The 18,183-nt window shown below is 48.5% G+C and overlaps 1 protein-coding gene across 1 annotated transcript; it reads right to left on the reverse strand.

Annotated features, from left to right (window-relative positions):
* Positions 1–493: 493 nt before the first annotated feature.
* On the reverse strand, positions 494–17,420 carry FAM89B (family with sequence similarity 89 member B). Its single transcript, XM_038765367.1, has 3 exons — positions 17,400–17,420; positions 11,072–11,320; positions 494–2,042 (listed from the first exon to the last, which is right to left on the reverse strand). Exons 1-3 carry the CDS (start codon positions 17,418–17,420, stop codon positions 1,740–1,742), a joined length of 573 nt encoding a protein of 190 aa, XP_038621295.1. The 3' UTR covers positions 494–1,739.
* Between the last annotated feature and the right edge of the window lie 763 nt (positions 17,421–18,183).

The following is an 18,183-nucleotide window of genomic DNA, read 5'->3' on the forward strand; positions in this document are numbered from 1 at the left end:
GAGCGCTTACCTTGTGCAAAGCACCGTACTATGCACTTGGGGGGAGTACCATATAACGGTAAACAATAAATGGAGAAGCTGCGTGGCTCAGTGGAAAGAGCACGGGCTTGGGAGTCAGAGGTCCTGGGTTCTAATCCCACCTCTGCCCCTTGTCAACCGTGTGACTTTGGGCAAGTCACTTCACTTCTCTGTGACCTCGTCGGTAAAATGGGGATGAAGCCCGTGAGCCCCACGTGGGACAATCTGATTACCTTGTATCTACTCCAGCGCTTAGAACAGTGTTTGGCACATACTAAGTGCTTATGTTGCCGACTTGTACTTCCCAAGAGCTTAGTCCAGTGCTCTGCACACAGTAGGTGCTCAATAAATACGATTGAATGAATGAAGGAATGAACAAGCACCACAGTAATTATTATTAATAAATAGACAAATTCCCTGCTCACCGCGAACCTACCCCGTCCCCATCCTCCAGTGCCAGAAAAATCACGAGTCGCTCAGAGCGGAGAATATTTATTCGTGGGGTCCCCAGGACTGGCAACTCGATATTTGAAAATCTCCAGCGTGGCCCCCGTGTCTCTCGGGGCCAGGTCCCGGCCCATTCCAGTAGAAGGGGCCTTGGGAAAAGAGGGGACTTGGCCATCGGTTGGGACAGTCCTCCCCCAGACCCCGAGGATTCCTGAGGGGCTCGGAAAGGGTAAGGGAACTGTTCTCATCTGCCGAGGCCCCAGAATCTGCAATGCCATGGAATCGGCAGCCTTTTGGGCATCCAGGGAGGGGTACTGGGGGAGACGGCCCTGGCTGGATCGAAGATGGGACTGGGGCTGTCTCTGCTTGGGGTGCCAAGGAGGAAGCTGGCTGTTCCTATTAGCTGTGACGCTCCCACTCCAGAGTTAGCTGCCTGGCAGAGCTGTGTGCAGACGTGGCTGGGAGGAAGGAAAAATATTAGCGGGTGAGGGAAGGAAGGCCTCCCCCGGGAAGGAGTCTAAGCCTTGATCTTTGCCGAGGCCCCAGAATCTGCACTGCCCCGGAATCGGCAGCCATTTGGGCATCCAGGGAGGGGTACTGGGGAAGACGGCCCAGGCTGGATCGAAGATGGGACTCAAGCTGTCTCTGCTTGGGGTGCCAAGGAGGAAGCTGGCTGTTCCTATTAGCTGTGACGCTCCCATTCCAGAGTTAGCTGCCTGGCAGAGCTGTGTGGGGAAGTGGCTGGAGGGAAAGAAATATATTAGCGGGTGAGGGAAGGAAGGCCTCCCCTAGGACGGAGTCTAAGCCTTGATCTTTGCCAAGGCCCCAGAATCTGCACTGCCCCGGAATCGGCAGCCTTTTGGGCATCCGGGGAGGGGTACTGGGGAAGACGGCCCAGGCTGGATTGAAGATGGGACTCGGGCTGTCTCTGCTTGGGGTGCCAAGGAGGAAGCTGGCTGTTCCTATTAGCTGTGACGCTCCCATTCCAGAGTTAGATGCCTCGCAGAGCTGTGTGCGGAAGTGGCTGGGGGGAAAGAAAAATATTAGCGGGTGAGGGAAGGAAGGCCTCCCCCAGGAAGGAGTCTAAGCCTTGATCTTTGCTCTCCCGACCTAAACTGGTCTTGAGAAAGGCGAAGCTTCTTGAGGATACTCTGCAAGAGGGGAGGGAAGACAGGGGGTGGGAAAAACCCTCAGCTTCCCGGCCGCCCAACGTGGGTGGGAGTGGGCAGCCTGGAGCCGGGGGCTCGGGAGAAGGGGTGGGGAGCCGCCTCCCCTCAGATGGTGATGTGGAAAGAGTCCTGAAGCCACTTGTCCCGAGCATTGTGAGTCTGCGGCACGCGGAGCGGCGGCGGGTCCCGGGGGAGCCCGGCGTCCGGGGGCTCCTCTTCCTCCTCCTCCTCCTCGTCCTCGTCGTCGGAGAAACCGGGGTCGGCGGGGTAGGAGCCGTCCGAGTGCAGGGAGGCCGACATGTCCTGACAGAGGCTCATGTCGTGGCAGAGAGTCTTGTAGTCCTGGATGGACTCGTGCAGGGACCACAGCTGGCACAGCAGGGACATGTCCAGCTGGCGCAGGCCTACCTGGAGGGCGGGCAGAGGGTCAGTCATTCACTAATCAATCAATCAATCGTATTTATTGAGCGCTTACTGTGTGCAGAGCACTGTACTAAGCGCTTGGGAAGTACAAGTTGGCAGCATATAGAGACAGTCCCTACCCAACATCATCATCATTATCAATTGTATTTATTGAGCGCTTACTGTGTGCAGAGCACTGTACTAAGCGCTTGGGAAGTACAAGTTGGCAACATATAGAGACAGTCCCTACCCAACAGTGGGCTCACAGTCTAAAAGGGGGAGACAGAACAAAACCAAACATACTAACAAAATAAAATAAATGGAATAGATATGTACAAGTAAAATGAATAGAGTAATAAATACGTACAAACATATATACATATATACAGGTGCTGTGGGGAAGGGAAGTAGGTAAGATGAGGGGGATGGAGGGGGGATGGGGGGGAGAGGAAGGAAGGGGCTCAGTGTGGGAAGGCCTCCTGGAGGAGGTGAGCTCTCAGTAGGGCCTTGAAGGGAGGAAGAGAGCTAGCTTGGCGGATGGGCAGAGGGATTGGGGGCATTCCAGGCCCGGGGGATGACGTGGGCCGGGGGTCGATGGCGGGACGGGCGAGAACGAGGCCCGGTGAGGAGATTAGCGGTGGCAGAGGAGCGGAGGGTGCGGGCTGGGCTGGAGAAGGACAGAAGGGAGGTGAGGTAGGAGGGGGCGAGGGGATGGACAGCCTTGAAGCCCAGGGTGAGGAGTTTCTGCCTGATTAAGATTTTGAGCCCCCCGTGGGACCACCGATCACCTTGTATTCCCCCCAGCGCTTAGAACAGTGCTTGGCACACAGTAAGCGCCTAACAAATGCCATTATTATTATTATTCATTCATTCAATCGTATTTATTGAGCGCTTCCTGTGTGCAGAGCACTGGACTAAGCGCTTGGTAATAATGATAGCATTTATTAAGCGCTTACTATGTGCAAAGCACTGTTCTAAGCCCTGGGGAGGTCACAAGGTAATGAGGTTGTCCCACGGGGGGCTTACAGTCTTAATCCCCATTTTACAGATAATAATAATAATAATGATAGCATTTATTAAGCACTTATTATGTGCAAAGCACTGTTCTGAGGGCTGGGGAGGTCACAAGGTAATGAGGTTGTCCCACGGGGGGCTCACAGTCTTCATCCCCACTTTAAAGATAATAATAATAATAATAATGATAGCATTTATTAAGCGCTTACTATGTGCAAAGCACTGTTCTAAGCACTGGGGAGGTCACAAGGTAATGAAGTTGTCCCACGGGGGGCTTACAGTCTTAATCCCCATTTTACAGATAATAATAATAATAATAATAATAATAATAATAATAATAGCATTTATTAAGCACTTATTATGTGCAAAGCACTGTTCTGAGCGCTGGGGAGGTTACAAGGTAATGAGGTTGTCCCACTGGGGGCTTACAGTCTTAATCCCCATTTTACAGATAATAATAATAATGATGGCATTTATTAAGCCCTTACTATCATCAATCGTATTTATTGAGCGCTTACTTTGTGCAGAGCACTGTACTAAGCACTGGGGAGGTCACAAGGTAATGAGGTTGTCCCATGGGGGGCTTACAGTCTTCATCCCCATTTTACAGATGAGGGAACTGAGGCCCAGAGAGGTGAAGTAACTTGCCCAAAATCACACAGCTAAGTGGCGGAGCTGGAGTTTGAACCCATGACCTCTGACTTCTAGACTGTGAGCCCGCTGTTGGGTAGCGACCGTCTCTATATGTTGCCAACTTGTACTTCCCAAGCGCCTAGTACAGTGGCTCTGCACACAGTAAGCGCTCAATAAATACGATTGAATGAATGAATGAATGAAATACGATTGAATGAATGAATGAACCCAAAGAACTGGGCTCTTTCCACTGAGCCATGCTGCCATTCATTCATTCAATCGTCTTTATTGAAGCAGTGTGGCTCAGTGGAAAGAGCCCGGGCTTTGGAGTCAGAGGCCATGGGTTCAAATCCTGGCTCCACCACTTGTCAGCTGTTTGACTTTGGGCAAGTCACTTCACTTCTCTGGGCCTCAGTTACCCCATCTGTAAAATGAGGAGACTGTGAGCCCCCGTGGGACAACCTGATCATGTTGTAACCTCCCCAGTGCTTAGAACAGTGCTTTGCACATTCATTCAGTCATATTTATTGAGCGCCTACTGTGTGCAGAGCACTGGACTAAGCGCTTGGGAAGTACAAGTTGGCAACATATAGAGCCGGTCCCTACCCAACAGCGGGCTCACATTCATTCATTCATTCAATCGTATTTATTATTAATAATAATAATAATAATAATAATGATGGCATTTGTTAAGCACTTACTATGTGCAAAGCCAAGCCGTCACCAAAACCTGCCGGTCTCAGCTCCGCAACATTGCCAAGATCCGCCCTTTCCTCTCCATCCACACCGCTACCCTGCTCGTTCAAGCTCTCATCCTATCCCGTCTGGACTACTGCATCAGCCTTCTCTCTGATCTCCCATCCTCGTGTCTCTCCCCACTTCAATCCATACTTCACGCCGCTGCCCGGATTGTCTTTGTCCAGAAACGCTCTGGGCATGTTACTCCCCTCCTCAAAAATCTCCAGTGGCTACCAATCAATCTGCGCATCAGGCAGAAACTCCTCACCCTGGGCTTCCAGGCTGTCCATCCCCTCGCCCCCTCCTACCTCCCGTCCCTTCTGTCCTTCTCCAGCCCAGCCCGCACCCTCCGCTCCTCCACCGCTAATCTCCTCCCCGTACCTCGTTCTCGCCTGTCCCGCCGTCGACCCCCGGCCCACGTCCTCCCCCGGGCCCGGAATGGCCTCCCTCTGCCCATCCGCCAAGCTCGCTCTCTTCCTCCCTTCAAGGCCCTACTGAGAGCTCACCTCCTCCAGGAGGTCTTCCCTCACTCAGCCCCCTCCTGCCTCTCCTCCATCTCCCCCGCCTTACCTCCTTCCCCTCCCCACAGCACCTGTATATATGTTTGTACGGATTTATTACTCTATTTATTTATTTTACTTGTACATATCTATTCTACTTATTTTATTTTGTTAATATGTTTTGTTTTGTTCTCTGTCTCCCCCTTCTAGACTGTGAGCCCACTGTTGGGTAGGGACTGTCTCTAGATGTTGCCAACTTGTCCTTCCCCAGCGCTTAGTCCAGTGCTCTGCACAAAGTGCTCAATAAATACGATTGAATGAATGAATGCAAAGCACTGTTCTAAGCGCCGGGGAGGTCACAAGGTGATCAGGTTGTCCCTCGGGGGGCTCACAGTCTTCATCCCCATTTTACAGATTAGGTCACTGAGACACAGAGAAGTTAAGTGACTTGACCAAAGTCACTCTGGGCGTCCAGGGGACAATAATAATAATAATGATGGCATTTGTTAAGCGCTTACTATGTGCGAAGCACTGTTCTAAGCGTTGGGAGGGATACAAGGTAATAATAATAATAATGATGGCATTTGTTAAGCGCTTACTATGTGCAAAGCACTGTTCTAAGCACTGGGGGGGATACAAGGTAATAATAATAATGACATTTGTTAATTGAGCGCCTACTGTGTGCACAGCACTGTACTAAGCGCTTGGGAAGTCCAAGTTGGCAACATATAGAGCCGGTTCCTACCCGACAGTGGGCTCACAGTCTAGAAGGGGGAGACAGACAACTAAGTGCTTGGGAAGTCCAAGTTGGCAACATCTAGAGCCAGTCCCTACCCAACAGTGAGCTCACAGTCTAGAAGGGGGAGACGGACAACAAAACATATTAACAAAATAAAATAAATAGAATAATTATGTACAAGAAAAATAGAGTAATAAATATGTACAAACATATATACATTATTGAGCACACAGAGCACTGTACTAAGCGCTTGGGAAGTCCAAGTTGGCAACATCTAGAGCTGGTCCCTACGCAACAGCAGGCTCACAGTCAAGAAGGGGGTGGCAGAGAACTAAGCACTTGGGAAGTCCAAGTTGGCAACATCTAGGGCCGGTCCCTACCCAACAATGGGCTCACATTCATTCAATTGTATTTATTGAGCGCTTCCTGTGTGCAGAGCACTGGACTAAGCGCTTGGGAAGGGCAAGTTGGCAACATCTAGAGCTGTTCCCTACCCAACAGCAGGCTCATAGTCTAGAAGGGGGAGGCAGACAACAAAACATATTAACAAAATAAAATAAGTGGAATAAATATGTATAAGTAAAATAAATAGAGCAATGAATATGTACAGACATATATACATTATTGAGTGCTTACTGTGTGCAGAGTACTGTACTAAGCGCTTGGGAAGTACAAGCTGGCAACAGATAGAGACGGTCCCTACCCAACAGCGGGCTCACATTCATTCATTCATTCATTCAATCGTATTTATTAATAATAACAATAATAATAATAATTATCATGGCATTTGTTAAGCGCTTACTATGTGCAAAGCACTGTTCTAAGCGCTGGGGAGATTACACGGTGATCAGGTTGTCCCTCGGGGGGCTCACAGTCTTCATCCCCATTTGACAGATGAGGTCACTGAGGCACAGAGAAATTAAGTGACTTGCCCAAAGTCACTCTGGGAGTCCAGGGGACAATAATAATAATAATGATGGCATTTGTTAAGCGCTTACTATGGGCAAAACACTGTTCTAAGCGCTGGGGGGGGCACAAGGTAATAATAATAATAATGACATTTGTTAAGCGCTATGTGCAAAGCACTGTTCTAAGCGCTGGGGGGGATACAAGGTAATAATAATGACATTTGTTAATTGAGCGCCTACTGTGTGCAGAGCACTGTACTAAGCGCTTGGGAAGGACAAGTTGGCAACATCTAGAGCTGGTACCTACCCAACAGCGGGCTCACAGTCTAGAAAGCCTTCCCAGACTGAGCCCCTTCCTTCCTCGTCCCCCTCTCCATCCCCGCCATCTTACCTCCTTCCCTTCCCCACAGCACCTGTATATATGTATAGATGTTTGTACATATTTATTACTCTATTTATTTATCTTACTTGTACATATCTATTCTGTTTATTTTATTTTGTTAGTATGTTTGGTTTTGTTCTCTGTCTCCCCCTTCTAGACTGTGAGCCCAATGTTGGGTAGGGACTGTTTCTATATGTTCCCAACTTGTACTTCCCAAGTGCTTAGTACAGTGCTCTGCACACAGTAAGCGCTCAATAAATACAACTGATTGATTGATTGACTGATTGACAGAAGGGGGAGACGGACAACTAAGCGCTTGGGAAGCCCAAGTCGGCAACATCTAGAGCCGGTCCCTACCCAACAGCGGGCTCGCAGTCTAGAAGGGGGAGACAGACAACAAAACATATTAACAAAATAAAATAAATAGAATAAATATGTACAAGTAAAATAGAGTAATAAATATGTACAAACATATATACATTATTGAGTGTGCAGAGCACTGTACTAAGCACTTGGGAAGTCCAAGTTGGCAACGGATAGAGATGGCCCCTACCCAACAGTGGGCTCACATTCATTCAATCGTATTTATTGAGCGCTTACTGTGTGCTGAGCACTGGACTAAGCGCTTGGGAAGGACAAGTTGGCAACATCTAGAGCCAGTCCCTACCCAACAGCGGGCTCACATTCAGTCAATCGTATTTATTGAGCGCTTAACTGTGCGCAGAACACTGGACTAAGCGCTGGGGAAGGACAAGCTGGCAACATCTCGAGTCGGTCCCTACCCAACAGCAGGCTCACATTCATTCAATCATATTTATTGAGCGCTTACTGTGCACAGAGCACTGGACTAAGTGCTTGGGAAGTACAAGTTGGCAACATCTCGAGCCGGTCCCTACCCAACAGCAGGCTCACATGCATTCAATCGTATTGAGCGCTTACTGTGCGCAGAGCACTGGACTAAGTGCTGGGGAAGGACAAGCTGGCAACATCCCGAGCTGGTCCCTACCCAAGAGCAGGCTCACATGCGGTCAATCGTATTTATTGAGCGCTTACTGTGCGCAGAGCACTGGACTAAGCGCTGGGGAAGGACAAGTTGGCAACATCCCGAGCCGGTCCCTACTCAACAGCAGGCTCACAGTCTAGAAGGGGGAGACGGACAACTAAGCGCTTGGGAAGTCCAAGGTGGCAACATCTTGAGCCGGTCCCTACCCAAAAGTGGGCTCGCACTCTAGAAGGGAAATAAAATAAATAGAATAAATATATACAAGTAAAATAAATAGAGTAATAAATATGTACAAACATATATACATTATTGAGTGCACAGAGCACTGGACTAAGCGCTTGGGAAGGACAAGTTGGCAACATCTCGAGCCGGTCCCTACCCCACAGTGGGCTCACATGCATTCAATCATATTTATTGAGCGCTTACTGTGCGCAGAGCACTGGACTAAGCGCTTGGGAAGGACAAGTTGGCAACATCTAGAGCCGGTCCCTACCCAACAGCGGGCTCACATTCAGTCAATCGTATTTATTGAGCGCTTAACTGTGCGCAGAACACTGGACTAAGCGCTGGGGAAGGACAAGCTGGCAACATCTCGAGTCGGTCCCTACCCAACAGCAGGCTCACATTCATTCAATCGTATTTATTGAGCGCTTACTGTGCACAGAGCACTGGACTAAGCGCTTGGGAAGTCCAAGTTGGCAACATCTTGAGCCGGTCCCTACCCAAAAGTGGGCTCACAGTCTAGAAGGGAAATAAAATAAATAGAATAAATATATACAAGTAAAATAAATAGAGTAATAAATATGTACAAACATATATACATTACTGAGTGCACAGAGCACTGGACTAAGCGCTTGGGAAGGACAAGTTGACAACATCTCGAGCCGGTCCCTACCCAACAGTGGGCTCACATGCCTTCAATCATATTTATTGAGCGCTTACTGTGCGCAGAGCACTGGACTAAGCGCTGGGGAAGGACAAATTGGCAACATCCCGAGCCGGTCCCTACCCAACAGCAGGCTCACATGCAGTCAATCCTATTTATTGAGCGCTTACTGTGTGCAGAGCACTGGACTAAGCGCTGGGGAAGGACAAGTTGGCAACATCTTGAGCCGGTCCCTACCCAACAGCGGGCTCACATTCATTCAATGGTATTTATTGAGCGCTTACTGTGTGCAGAGCACTGGACTAAGCGCTGGGGAAGTACAAGTTGGCAACATCTCGAGCCGGTCCCTACCCAACAGCAGGCTCACATTCATTCAATCGTATTTATTGGGCGCTTACTGTGTGCAGAGCACTGGACTAAGCACTGGGGAAGGACAAGTTGGCAACATCTCGAGCCCAACGGTGGGCTCGCAGTCTAGAAGGGGGGGCAGGCCGATGAAAGAGGCAAAATCCATCTGTCCAAAGGGAGGTGAAAGTGGGCAGGGGGTGTGGGTGGCCCACGTCCTCCCCCGGGCCTGGAATGCCTTCCCTCTGCCCATCCGCCAAGCACACTCTCTTCCTCCCTTCAAGGCCCTGCTGAGAGCTCACCTCCTCCAGGAGGCCTTCCCACACTCAGCCCCTTCCTTCCTCTCCCCCTCGTCCCCCTCTCCATCCCCCCATCTTACCTCCTTCCCTTCCCCACAGCACCTGTATATATGTATATATGTTTGTACGTATTTGTTACTCTATTTATTAATTTTATTTGTACATACCTATTCTATTTATTTTATTTTGTTAGTATGTTTGGTTTTGTTCTCTGTCTCCCCCTTCTAGACTGTGAGCCCACTGTTGAGTAGGGACCGTCTCTAGATGTTGCCAACTTGTCCTTCCCCAGCGCTTAGTCCAGTGCTCTGCACACAGTCAGTGCTCAATAAATACGATTGACTGATTGATTGATTCTCTGTCTCCCCCTTTTAGACTGTGAGACCACTGTTGGGTAGGGACCGTCTCTAAATGTTGCCAACTTGTCCTTCCCCAGCTCTTAGTCCAGTGCTCTGCACACAGTCAGCGCTCAATCAATCATCAATCGTATTTATTGAGCGCTTACTATGTGCAGAGCACTGGACTAAGCGCTTGGGAAGTACAGATTGGCAACATATAGAGACAGTCCCTACCCAACAGTAAATACGATTGATTGATTGATTGATTCTCCGTCTCCCCCTTCTAGACTGTGAGCCCACTGGTGGGTAGGGACTGTCTCTAGATGTTGCCAATTTGGACTTCCCAAGCGCTTGGTCCAGTGCTCTGCACACAGTCAGCGCTCAATAAATACGATTGATTGATTGATTCTCTGTCTCCCCCTTTTAGACTGTGAGCCCACTGTTGAGTAGGGACCGTCTCTAGATGTCCTTCCCCAGCGCTTAGTCCAGTGCTCTGCACACAGTCAGCGCTCAATAAATACGATTGATTGATTGATTCTCTGTCTCCCCCTTTTAGACTGTGAGCCCACTGTTGGGCAGGGACTGTCTCTAGATGTTGCCAATTTGGACTTCCCAAGCGCTTGGTCCAGTGCTCTGCACACAGTCAGCGCTCAATAAATACGATTGATTGATTGATTCTCTGTCTCCCCCTTTTAGACTGTGAGCCCACTGTTGGGCAGGGACTGTCTCTAGATGTTGCCAATTTGGACTTCCCAAGCGCTTGGTCCAGTGCTCTGCACACAGTCAGCGCTCAATAAAAACGACTGATTGATTGATTCTCTGTCTCCCCCTTCTAGACTGTGAGCCCACTGTTGGGCAGGGACTGTCTCTAGATGTTGCCAATTGCTCTGCACACAGTCAGCGCTCAATAAATACGACTGTCTCTATATGTTGCCAATTTGTACTTCCCAAGCGCTTAGTACAGTGCTCTGCACATAGTAAGCGCTCAATAAATACGATTGATGATGATGATGACGATTGATTGATTCTCTGTCTCCCCCTTTTAGACTGTGAGCCCACTGTTGGGTAGGGCCTGTCTCTAGATGTTGCCAACTTGGACTTCCCAAGCGCTTGGTCCAGTGCTCCGCACACGGTAAGCGCTCAATTGATGATGATGATATGTACAGGTAGAATAAATAGAGTAATGAAAGCAGCAAAATCGGTCTGTCCAAGGGGAGGTGAAAGTGGTCAGGGGGGTGCGGGGGGGGGCTCACCATCTCTTTCCTGAGCACGGCCAGGGCGGAGTCGAGGTTGGCGGGCCTTCTGGGGGGCTTTGGGGCCGGGCCCAGCTGGTCCTGGATGCGGCTCCTCTGGCTGTAGAGCCGCTCCAGCTCCCGCCACGACCCCCCGCTGGAGTTGAGGAGGCCGCTGAGCCCCCGGGGCAGGGCCGGGAGCCCCTCCAACGGGCGGCAAGGCGACCCCAACCCCGACGGATGACCCTCGCCCCCCCCCCGCCGCCGCCCCTGGAAGCCCCTTCATGCGCACGACGGCACCGGCTACTGGGGAGACACCACCCCAGGGACACACACACAGACACACACACACAAACCCCCCACTCTTTGTTCAGCCCCGACCCCTCCCCTCGCCCAGAGGCGGGCCTTCCCTTTAAAGGGGCCACCCGCCTCTAGGCCTTCCCCCCTTTAATGATGCCATTTATTAAGCGCTCAGTAAATACCAATGAATGAATGAATGACTCTCTTGTAATTCTATCTATCTAGTTCGGCCTCGACCCCTCCCCTCGCCCAGAGGCGGGCCTTCCCTTTAAAGGGGCCACCCGCCTCTAGGCCTTCCCCCCCTTTAATGATGCCATTTATTAAGCGCTCAGTAAATACCAATGAATGAATGAATGACTCTCTTGCAATTCTATCTATCTAGTTCAGCCCCGACCCCTCCCCTCGCCCAGAGGCGGGCCTTCCCTTTAAAGGGGCCACCCGCCTCTAGGCCTTCCCCCCTTTAACGATGCCATTTATTAAGCGCTCAGTAAATACCAATGAATGAATGAATGACTCTCTTGTAATTCTATCTATCTAGTTCAGCCTCGACCCCTCCCCTCTCGCCCAGAGGCGGGCCTTCCCTTTAAAGGGGCCACCCGCCTCTAGGCCTTCCCCCCTTTAATGATGCCATTTATTAAGCGCTCAGTAAATACCAATGAATGAATGAATGACTCTCTTGTAATTCTATCTATCTAGTTCGGCCTCGACCCCCTCCCCTCGCCCAGAGGCGGGCCTTCCCTTTAAAGAGGCCACCCGCCTCTAGGCCTTCCCCCCTTTAATGATGCCATTTATTAAGCGCTCAGTAAATACCAATGAATGAATGAATGACTCTCTTGTAATTCTATCATCTATCTAGTTCAGCCTCGACCCCTCCCCTCGCCCAGAGGCGGGCCTTCCCTTTAAAGGGGCCACCCGCCTCTAGGCCTTCCCGCCTTTAACGATGCCATTTATTAAGCGCTCAGTAAATACCACTGAATGAATGAATGACTCTCTTGTAATTCTATCTATCTAGTTCGGCCTCGACCCCTCCCCTCGCCCAGAGGCGGGCCTTCCCTTTAAAGGGGCCACCCGCCCCTAGGCCTTCCCCCCTTTAATGATGCCATTTATTAAGCGCTCAGTAAATACCACTGAATGAATGAATGACTCTCTTGCAATTCTATCTATCTAGTTCAGCCCCGACCCCTCCCCTCGCCCAGAGGCGGGCCTTCCCTTTAAAGGGGCCACCCGCCTCTAGGCCTTCCTCCCTTTAATGATGCCATTTATTAAGCGCTCAGTAAATACCAATGAATGAATGAATGACTCTCTTGTAATTCTATCTATCTAGTTCGGCCTCGACCCCTCCCCTCGCCCAGAGGCGGGCCTTCCCTTTAAAGCCGCCACCCGCCTCTAGGCCTTCCTCCCTTTAACGATGCCATTTATTAAGCGCTCAGTAAATACCAATGAATGAATGAATGACTCTCTTGTAATTCTATCATCTATCTAGTTGGGCCTCGACCCCTCCCCTCGCCCAGAGGCGGGCCTTCCCTTTAAAGGGGCCACCCGCCTCTAGGCCTTCCCCCCTTTAATGATGCCATTTATTAAGCGCTCAGTAAATACCAATGAATGAATGAATGACTCTCTTGTAATTCTATCTATCTAGTTCGGCCTCGACCCCTCCCCTCGCCCAGAGGCGGGCCTTCCCTTTAAAGGGGCCACCCGCCTCTAGGCCTTCCCCCCTTTAATGATGCCATTTATTAAGCGCTCAGTAAATACCAAGGAATGAATGAATGACTCTCTTGTAATTCTATCAATCCAGTTCAGCCTCGACCCCTCCCCTCGCCCAGAGGCGGGCCTTCCCTTTAAAGGGGCCACCCGCCTCTAGGCCTTCCCCCTTTAACGATGCCGTTTATTAAGCGCTTACTAGTCAGTCAGTCGTATTTATTGAGCGCTTACTGGGTGCAGAGCACTGGACTAAGCGCTTGGGAAGTCCAAGTTGGCAACATCTAGAGCCGGCCCCTACCCAACGGTGGGCTCACGGTCTAGAAGGGGGAGACAGACAACAAAACCGAACATACTTACAAAATATAATAAATAGATAAATAAATAAATAGAGACAGTCCCTACCCAACAGTGGGCTCACAGTCTAGAAGGGGGAGACAGAGAACAAAACCAAACCTATTAACAAAATAAAATAAATAGATAAATAAATAGAGACAGTCCCTACCCAACAGTGGGCTTACTAGGTGCCAAGCACTATTCTAAGCACTGGGGAATCAATCAATCAATCATATTTATTGAGCGCTTACTGTGTGCAGAGCACTGGACTAAGCGCTTGGGAAGTACAAATTGGCAACATCTAGAGACAGTCCCTACCCAACAGTGGGCTCACGGTCTAAAAGGGGGATACAAAACCAAACATACTAACAAAGTAAAATAAATAGAATTAAGCGCTTACTAGGTGCCAAGCACTGTTCTAAGCACTGGGGAAGTTACAAGGTGATCAGGTTGCCCCACGGGGGGCTCACAGTCTTCAGCCCCATTTTACAGACGAGGTCACTGAGGCCCAGAGAAGGAGGTCTTCCCACACTGAGCCCCTTCCTTCCTCTCCCCCTCGTCCCCCTCTCCATCCCCATCTTACCTCCTTCCCTTTCCCACAGCACCTGTATATGTGTTTGTACATATTTATTACTCTATTTATTTATTTTACTTGTATCTATCTATTCTATTTATTTTATTTTGTTAGTATGTTTGGTTTTGTTCTCTGTCTCCCCCTTCTAGACTGTGAGCCCACTGTTGGGTAGGGACTGTCTCTATACGTTGCCAACTTGTACTCACCATTGGCTTTCGAGTATTACTATTACTCTATTTATTTATTATTACTCTATTTATTTATTTATTTATTTATTTATTTATTTTACTTGTACCTATCTATTCTATTTCTTTTATTTTGTTAGTATGTTTGGTTTTGTTCTCTGTCTCCCCCTTCCAGACTGTGAGCCCACTGTTGGGTAGGGACCGTCTCTATATGTTGCCGGCTTGCACTTCCCAAGCTCTTAATACAGTGCTCTGCACACAGTAAGCGCTCAATAAATACAATTGATTGATTGAATATCTGTAATTCTATCTATTTTGATGGTATTGATGCCTGGCCACTTGTTTTGTTTTCTGTCTCCCCTTCTAGACTGTGAGCCCGTTGTTGGTAGGGATTGTCTCTCTGTTGCCGAATTGTACTTTCCAAGCGCTTAGTACAGTGCTCTGCACACAGTAAGCGCTCAATAAATACGAATGAATGAAATCTGTAATTCTATCTATCTATTTTGATGGTATTGATGCCTGTCCACTTGTTTTGTTGTCTGTCTCCCCCTTCTAGACTGTGAGCCCGTTGTTGGTAGGGATTGTCTCTCTCTGTTGCCGAATTGTACTTTCCAAGCGCTTAGTACAGTGCTCTGCACACAGTAAGCACTCAATAAATATGAATGAATGAATGAATATCTGTAATTCTATCTATTTTGATGGTATTGATGCCTGTCCACTTGTTTTGTTTTGTTGTCTGTCTCCTCCTTCTAGACTGTGAGCCCATTGTTGGTAGGGATTGTCTCTCTCCGTTGCCGAATTGTACTTTCCAAGTGCTTAGTACAGTGCTGTGCACACAGTAAGCGCTCAATAAATACTAATGAATGAATGAATGAATGAATGAATGAAGTGACTTGCCCAAAGTCACCTAGCTGACAATTACCAGAGCCGGGATTTGAACCCCTGACCTCTGACTCCAAAGCCCGGGCTCTTTCCACGGAGCCACGCTGCTTCTCTTTCGTCAGGGGGATTAGTACTCTGGGCATCCAGGGGACAAGGATAATAATACTAATGATGGCATTTGTTAAGTGCTTACTATGCGCAAAGCACTGTTCTAAGCGCCAGGGAGGTTGGAGAAGCAGCGTGGCTCAGTGGAAAGAGCCCGGGCTTTGGAGTCAGAGGCCGTGGGTTCAAATCCCGGCCCCGCCACTTGTCAGCTGTGTGACTTTGGGCAAGTCACTTTGCTTCTCCGGGCCTCAGTTCCCTCATCCGTAAAATGGGGAGAAGACTGTGAGCCCCTCGTGGGACAACCTGATTACCTTGTATCTACCCCAGCGCTTAGAACAGCGCGTTGCACACAGTAAGCGCTTAATACCAACAGGCACTCATAGTCTTCATCCCCGTTTGACAGATGAGGGAACTGAGGCCCAGAGAAGTGAAGTGACTTGCCTAAAGTTGGCAGAGCTGGGATTTGAAACTGTGACCTCTGACTCCCAAGCCCGGGCTCTTTCCACTGAGCCACGCTGCTTCTCTAATAATAATAATAATGATGGCATTTATTAAGCACTTACTATGTGCAAAGCACTGTTCTAAGCGCTGGGGAGGTTACAAGGTGATCAGGTTGTCCCACAGGGCTCACAGTCTTAATCCCCATTTTACAGATGAGGGAACTGAGGCCCAGAGAAGTGAAGTGACTTGCCTAAAGTCGGCAGAGCTGGGATTTGAAACTGTGACCTCTGACTCCCAAGCCCGGGCTCTTTCCACTGAGCCACGCTCCTTCTCTAATAATGATGATGGCATTTATTAAGCGCTTACTATGTGCAAAGCACTGTTCTAAGCGCTGGGGAGGTTACAAGGTGATCAGGTTGTCCCACGGGGCTCACAGTCTTAATCCCCATTTTACAGATGAGAGAACTGAGGCAGAGAGAAGTTAAGTAACTTGCCCAAAGTCACACAGCTGACAAGTGGCGGAGCCGGGGTTTGAACCCATGACCTCTGACTCTAATGGCAGGGATGAGGAGAGATAGGCCCCTTCAGAAGCAGAGAACGACGAGAAGGGCAGGGTTAATTCTCTCTCTGAGTAAAGTCGGAGATCAATCAATCAATCGTATTTATTGAGCACTTACTGTGTGCAGAGCACTGTACTAAGCGCTTGGGACGTCCAAATTGGCAACATATAGAGATGGTCCCTACCCAACAGTGGGCTCACAGTCTAAAAGGGAGTCCCGCAGTAGGGCACCTGTATATATGTATATATGTTTGTACATATTTATTACTCTATTTATATATTTTACTTGTACATATCTATTCATTTTATTTTGTTAATATGTTTGGTTTTGTTGTGTGTCTCCCCCTTCTAGACTGTGAGCCCACTGTTGGATAGGGACTCTCTCTATATGTTGCCAACTTGTACTTCCCAAGCACTTAGTACAGTGCTCTGCACACAGTAAGCGCTCAATAAATACAATTGATTGATTGATTGATTACTTGTACATATCTATTCTATTTATTTTATGTTGTTAATATGTTTGGTTTTGTTCTCTGTCTCCCCCTTCTAGACTGTGAGCCCACTGTTGGGTAGGGACTGTCTCTATATGTTGCCAACTTGTACTTCCCAAGCACTTAGTACAGTGCTCTGCACACAGTAAGTGCTCAATAAATACAATTGATTGATTGATTGATTGATTACTTGTACATATCTATTCTATTTATTTTATTTTGTTAATATGTTTGGTTTTGTTCTCTGTCTCCCCCTTCTAGACTGTGAGCCCACTGTTGGGTATGGACTCTCCCTATATGTTGCCAACTTGTACTTCCCAAGCGCTTAGTACAGTGCTCTGCACACAGTAAGCGCTCAATAAATACGATTGATTGATAGGGCAGGGTCTGCTGAACACAGGGGCGGCAGGCCGAATTTTGGATGTTGAAGTCAAGGGTCCCGGCTGCCCACCACCAGCTTGGGTGGGGAGGAAGGGATCCTCGCCAGCCTGTTCGTCCAGTCTGTCTCTCTGAAGGATAATAATCATAATAATGGCATTTATTAAGCGCTTACTATGTGCAAAGCACTGTTCTACGCGCTGGATCCATTAAGCACTTTGGACCCATCGAGTGCTGCGGTAGAAACCCAATAATCAGGACAGACCCAGGCTCTGTCCCACATGAGGCTCACAATCGATTTAAATTGGAACACCCTCCTCGTCGTTTAGTAGAGAACCCTGCTCCATTTCTCTAGCAGTCTGGCCTAGAAACCCTCCCGCTGAGCGGAAACGCAAAACACGCTCTCCTGCTTCTCCCTCATCGTTCAATACGGTACCCTGCAGAAGGTAAGGTGCTCAATAATATACTGATGGCATTTATTAAGCGCTTACTATGTGCAAAGCACTGTTCTAAGTGCTGGGGAGGTTACAAGGTGCTCAGGTTGTCCCATGGGGGGGCTCACAGGCTTCATCCCCATTTTACAGATGAGGGAACTGAGGCCCGGAGAAGTGAAATGACTTGCCCAAAGACACACAGCTGACAAGTGGCAGAGCCGGGATTCGAACCCATGACCTCTGACTCCAAAGCCCGGGCTCTTTCCACTGAGCCACGCTGCTTCTCTAATAATAATGATGGCATTTATTAAGCGCTTACTATGTGCCTAAAGTAAGCACATAGTACATATTCTATTTATTTTATTTTGTTAATGTGTTTTGTTTTGAGCCACGCCGCTCAATAAATAGGTCTTAATGAGTGAAGAGCAACGTAAGGATTTTGTTTTTTCCTCTCCAAATGGATCGAAAGCCCAGAACAGACATCCAAAGCTAGGAGTCAGAAAAGGGAACTTGAAAATTCACGGTTATTTTCTTACAAGAAAAGTTACTGGGTTTAACTGAGTTAAACTCCCGTTTACCTACTTTTTATTAATCTCCCTTTTATTTCTAATCTAATACCTCTCTTATTCTCTATTTAATTATTGGTATAACTTTTAACAATTAAGTACCTGTTTTCCCGCCTACTTAAATTGTGAGTCCCTATTTATTTATTTTACTTGTACATATTCTATTTTGTTAATATGTTTGGTT

The sequence above is a fragment of the Tachyglossus aculeatus genome, chromosome 22 (assembly GCF_015852505.1).
Source record: "Tachyglossus aculeatus isolate mTacAcu1 chromosome 22, mTacAcu1.pri, whole genome shotgun sequence".
NCBI classification, from domain to species: Eukaryota; Metazoa; Chordata; class Mammalia; order Monotremata; family Tachyglossidae; genus Tachyglossus; species Tachyglossus aculeatus.

Excerpts from the sequence above, each read along its gene's own strand:
- FAM89B (XM_038765367.1), bottom strand. The coding sequence starts at position 17,420 with ATGAGGGAGAAGCAGGAGAGC. Across the intron at positions 11,321-17,399 it reads TGAGGGAGAAGCAGGAGAGC|GGGCGGCGGCGGGGGGGGGG; the intron begins GTGTTTTGCGTT and ends AGGGGCTTCCAG. Across the intron at positions 2,043-11,071 it reads CCGTGCTCAGGAAAGAGATG|GTAGGCCTGCGCCAGCTGGA; the intron begins GTGAGCCCCCCC and ends CCCGCCCTCCAG.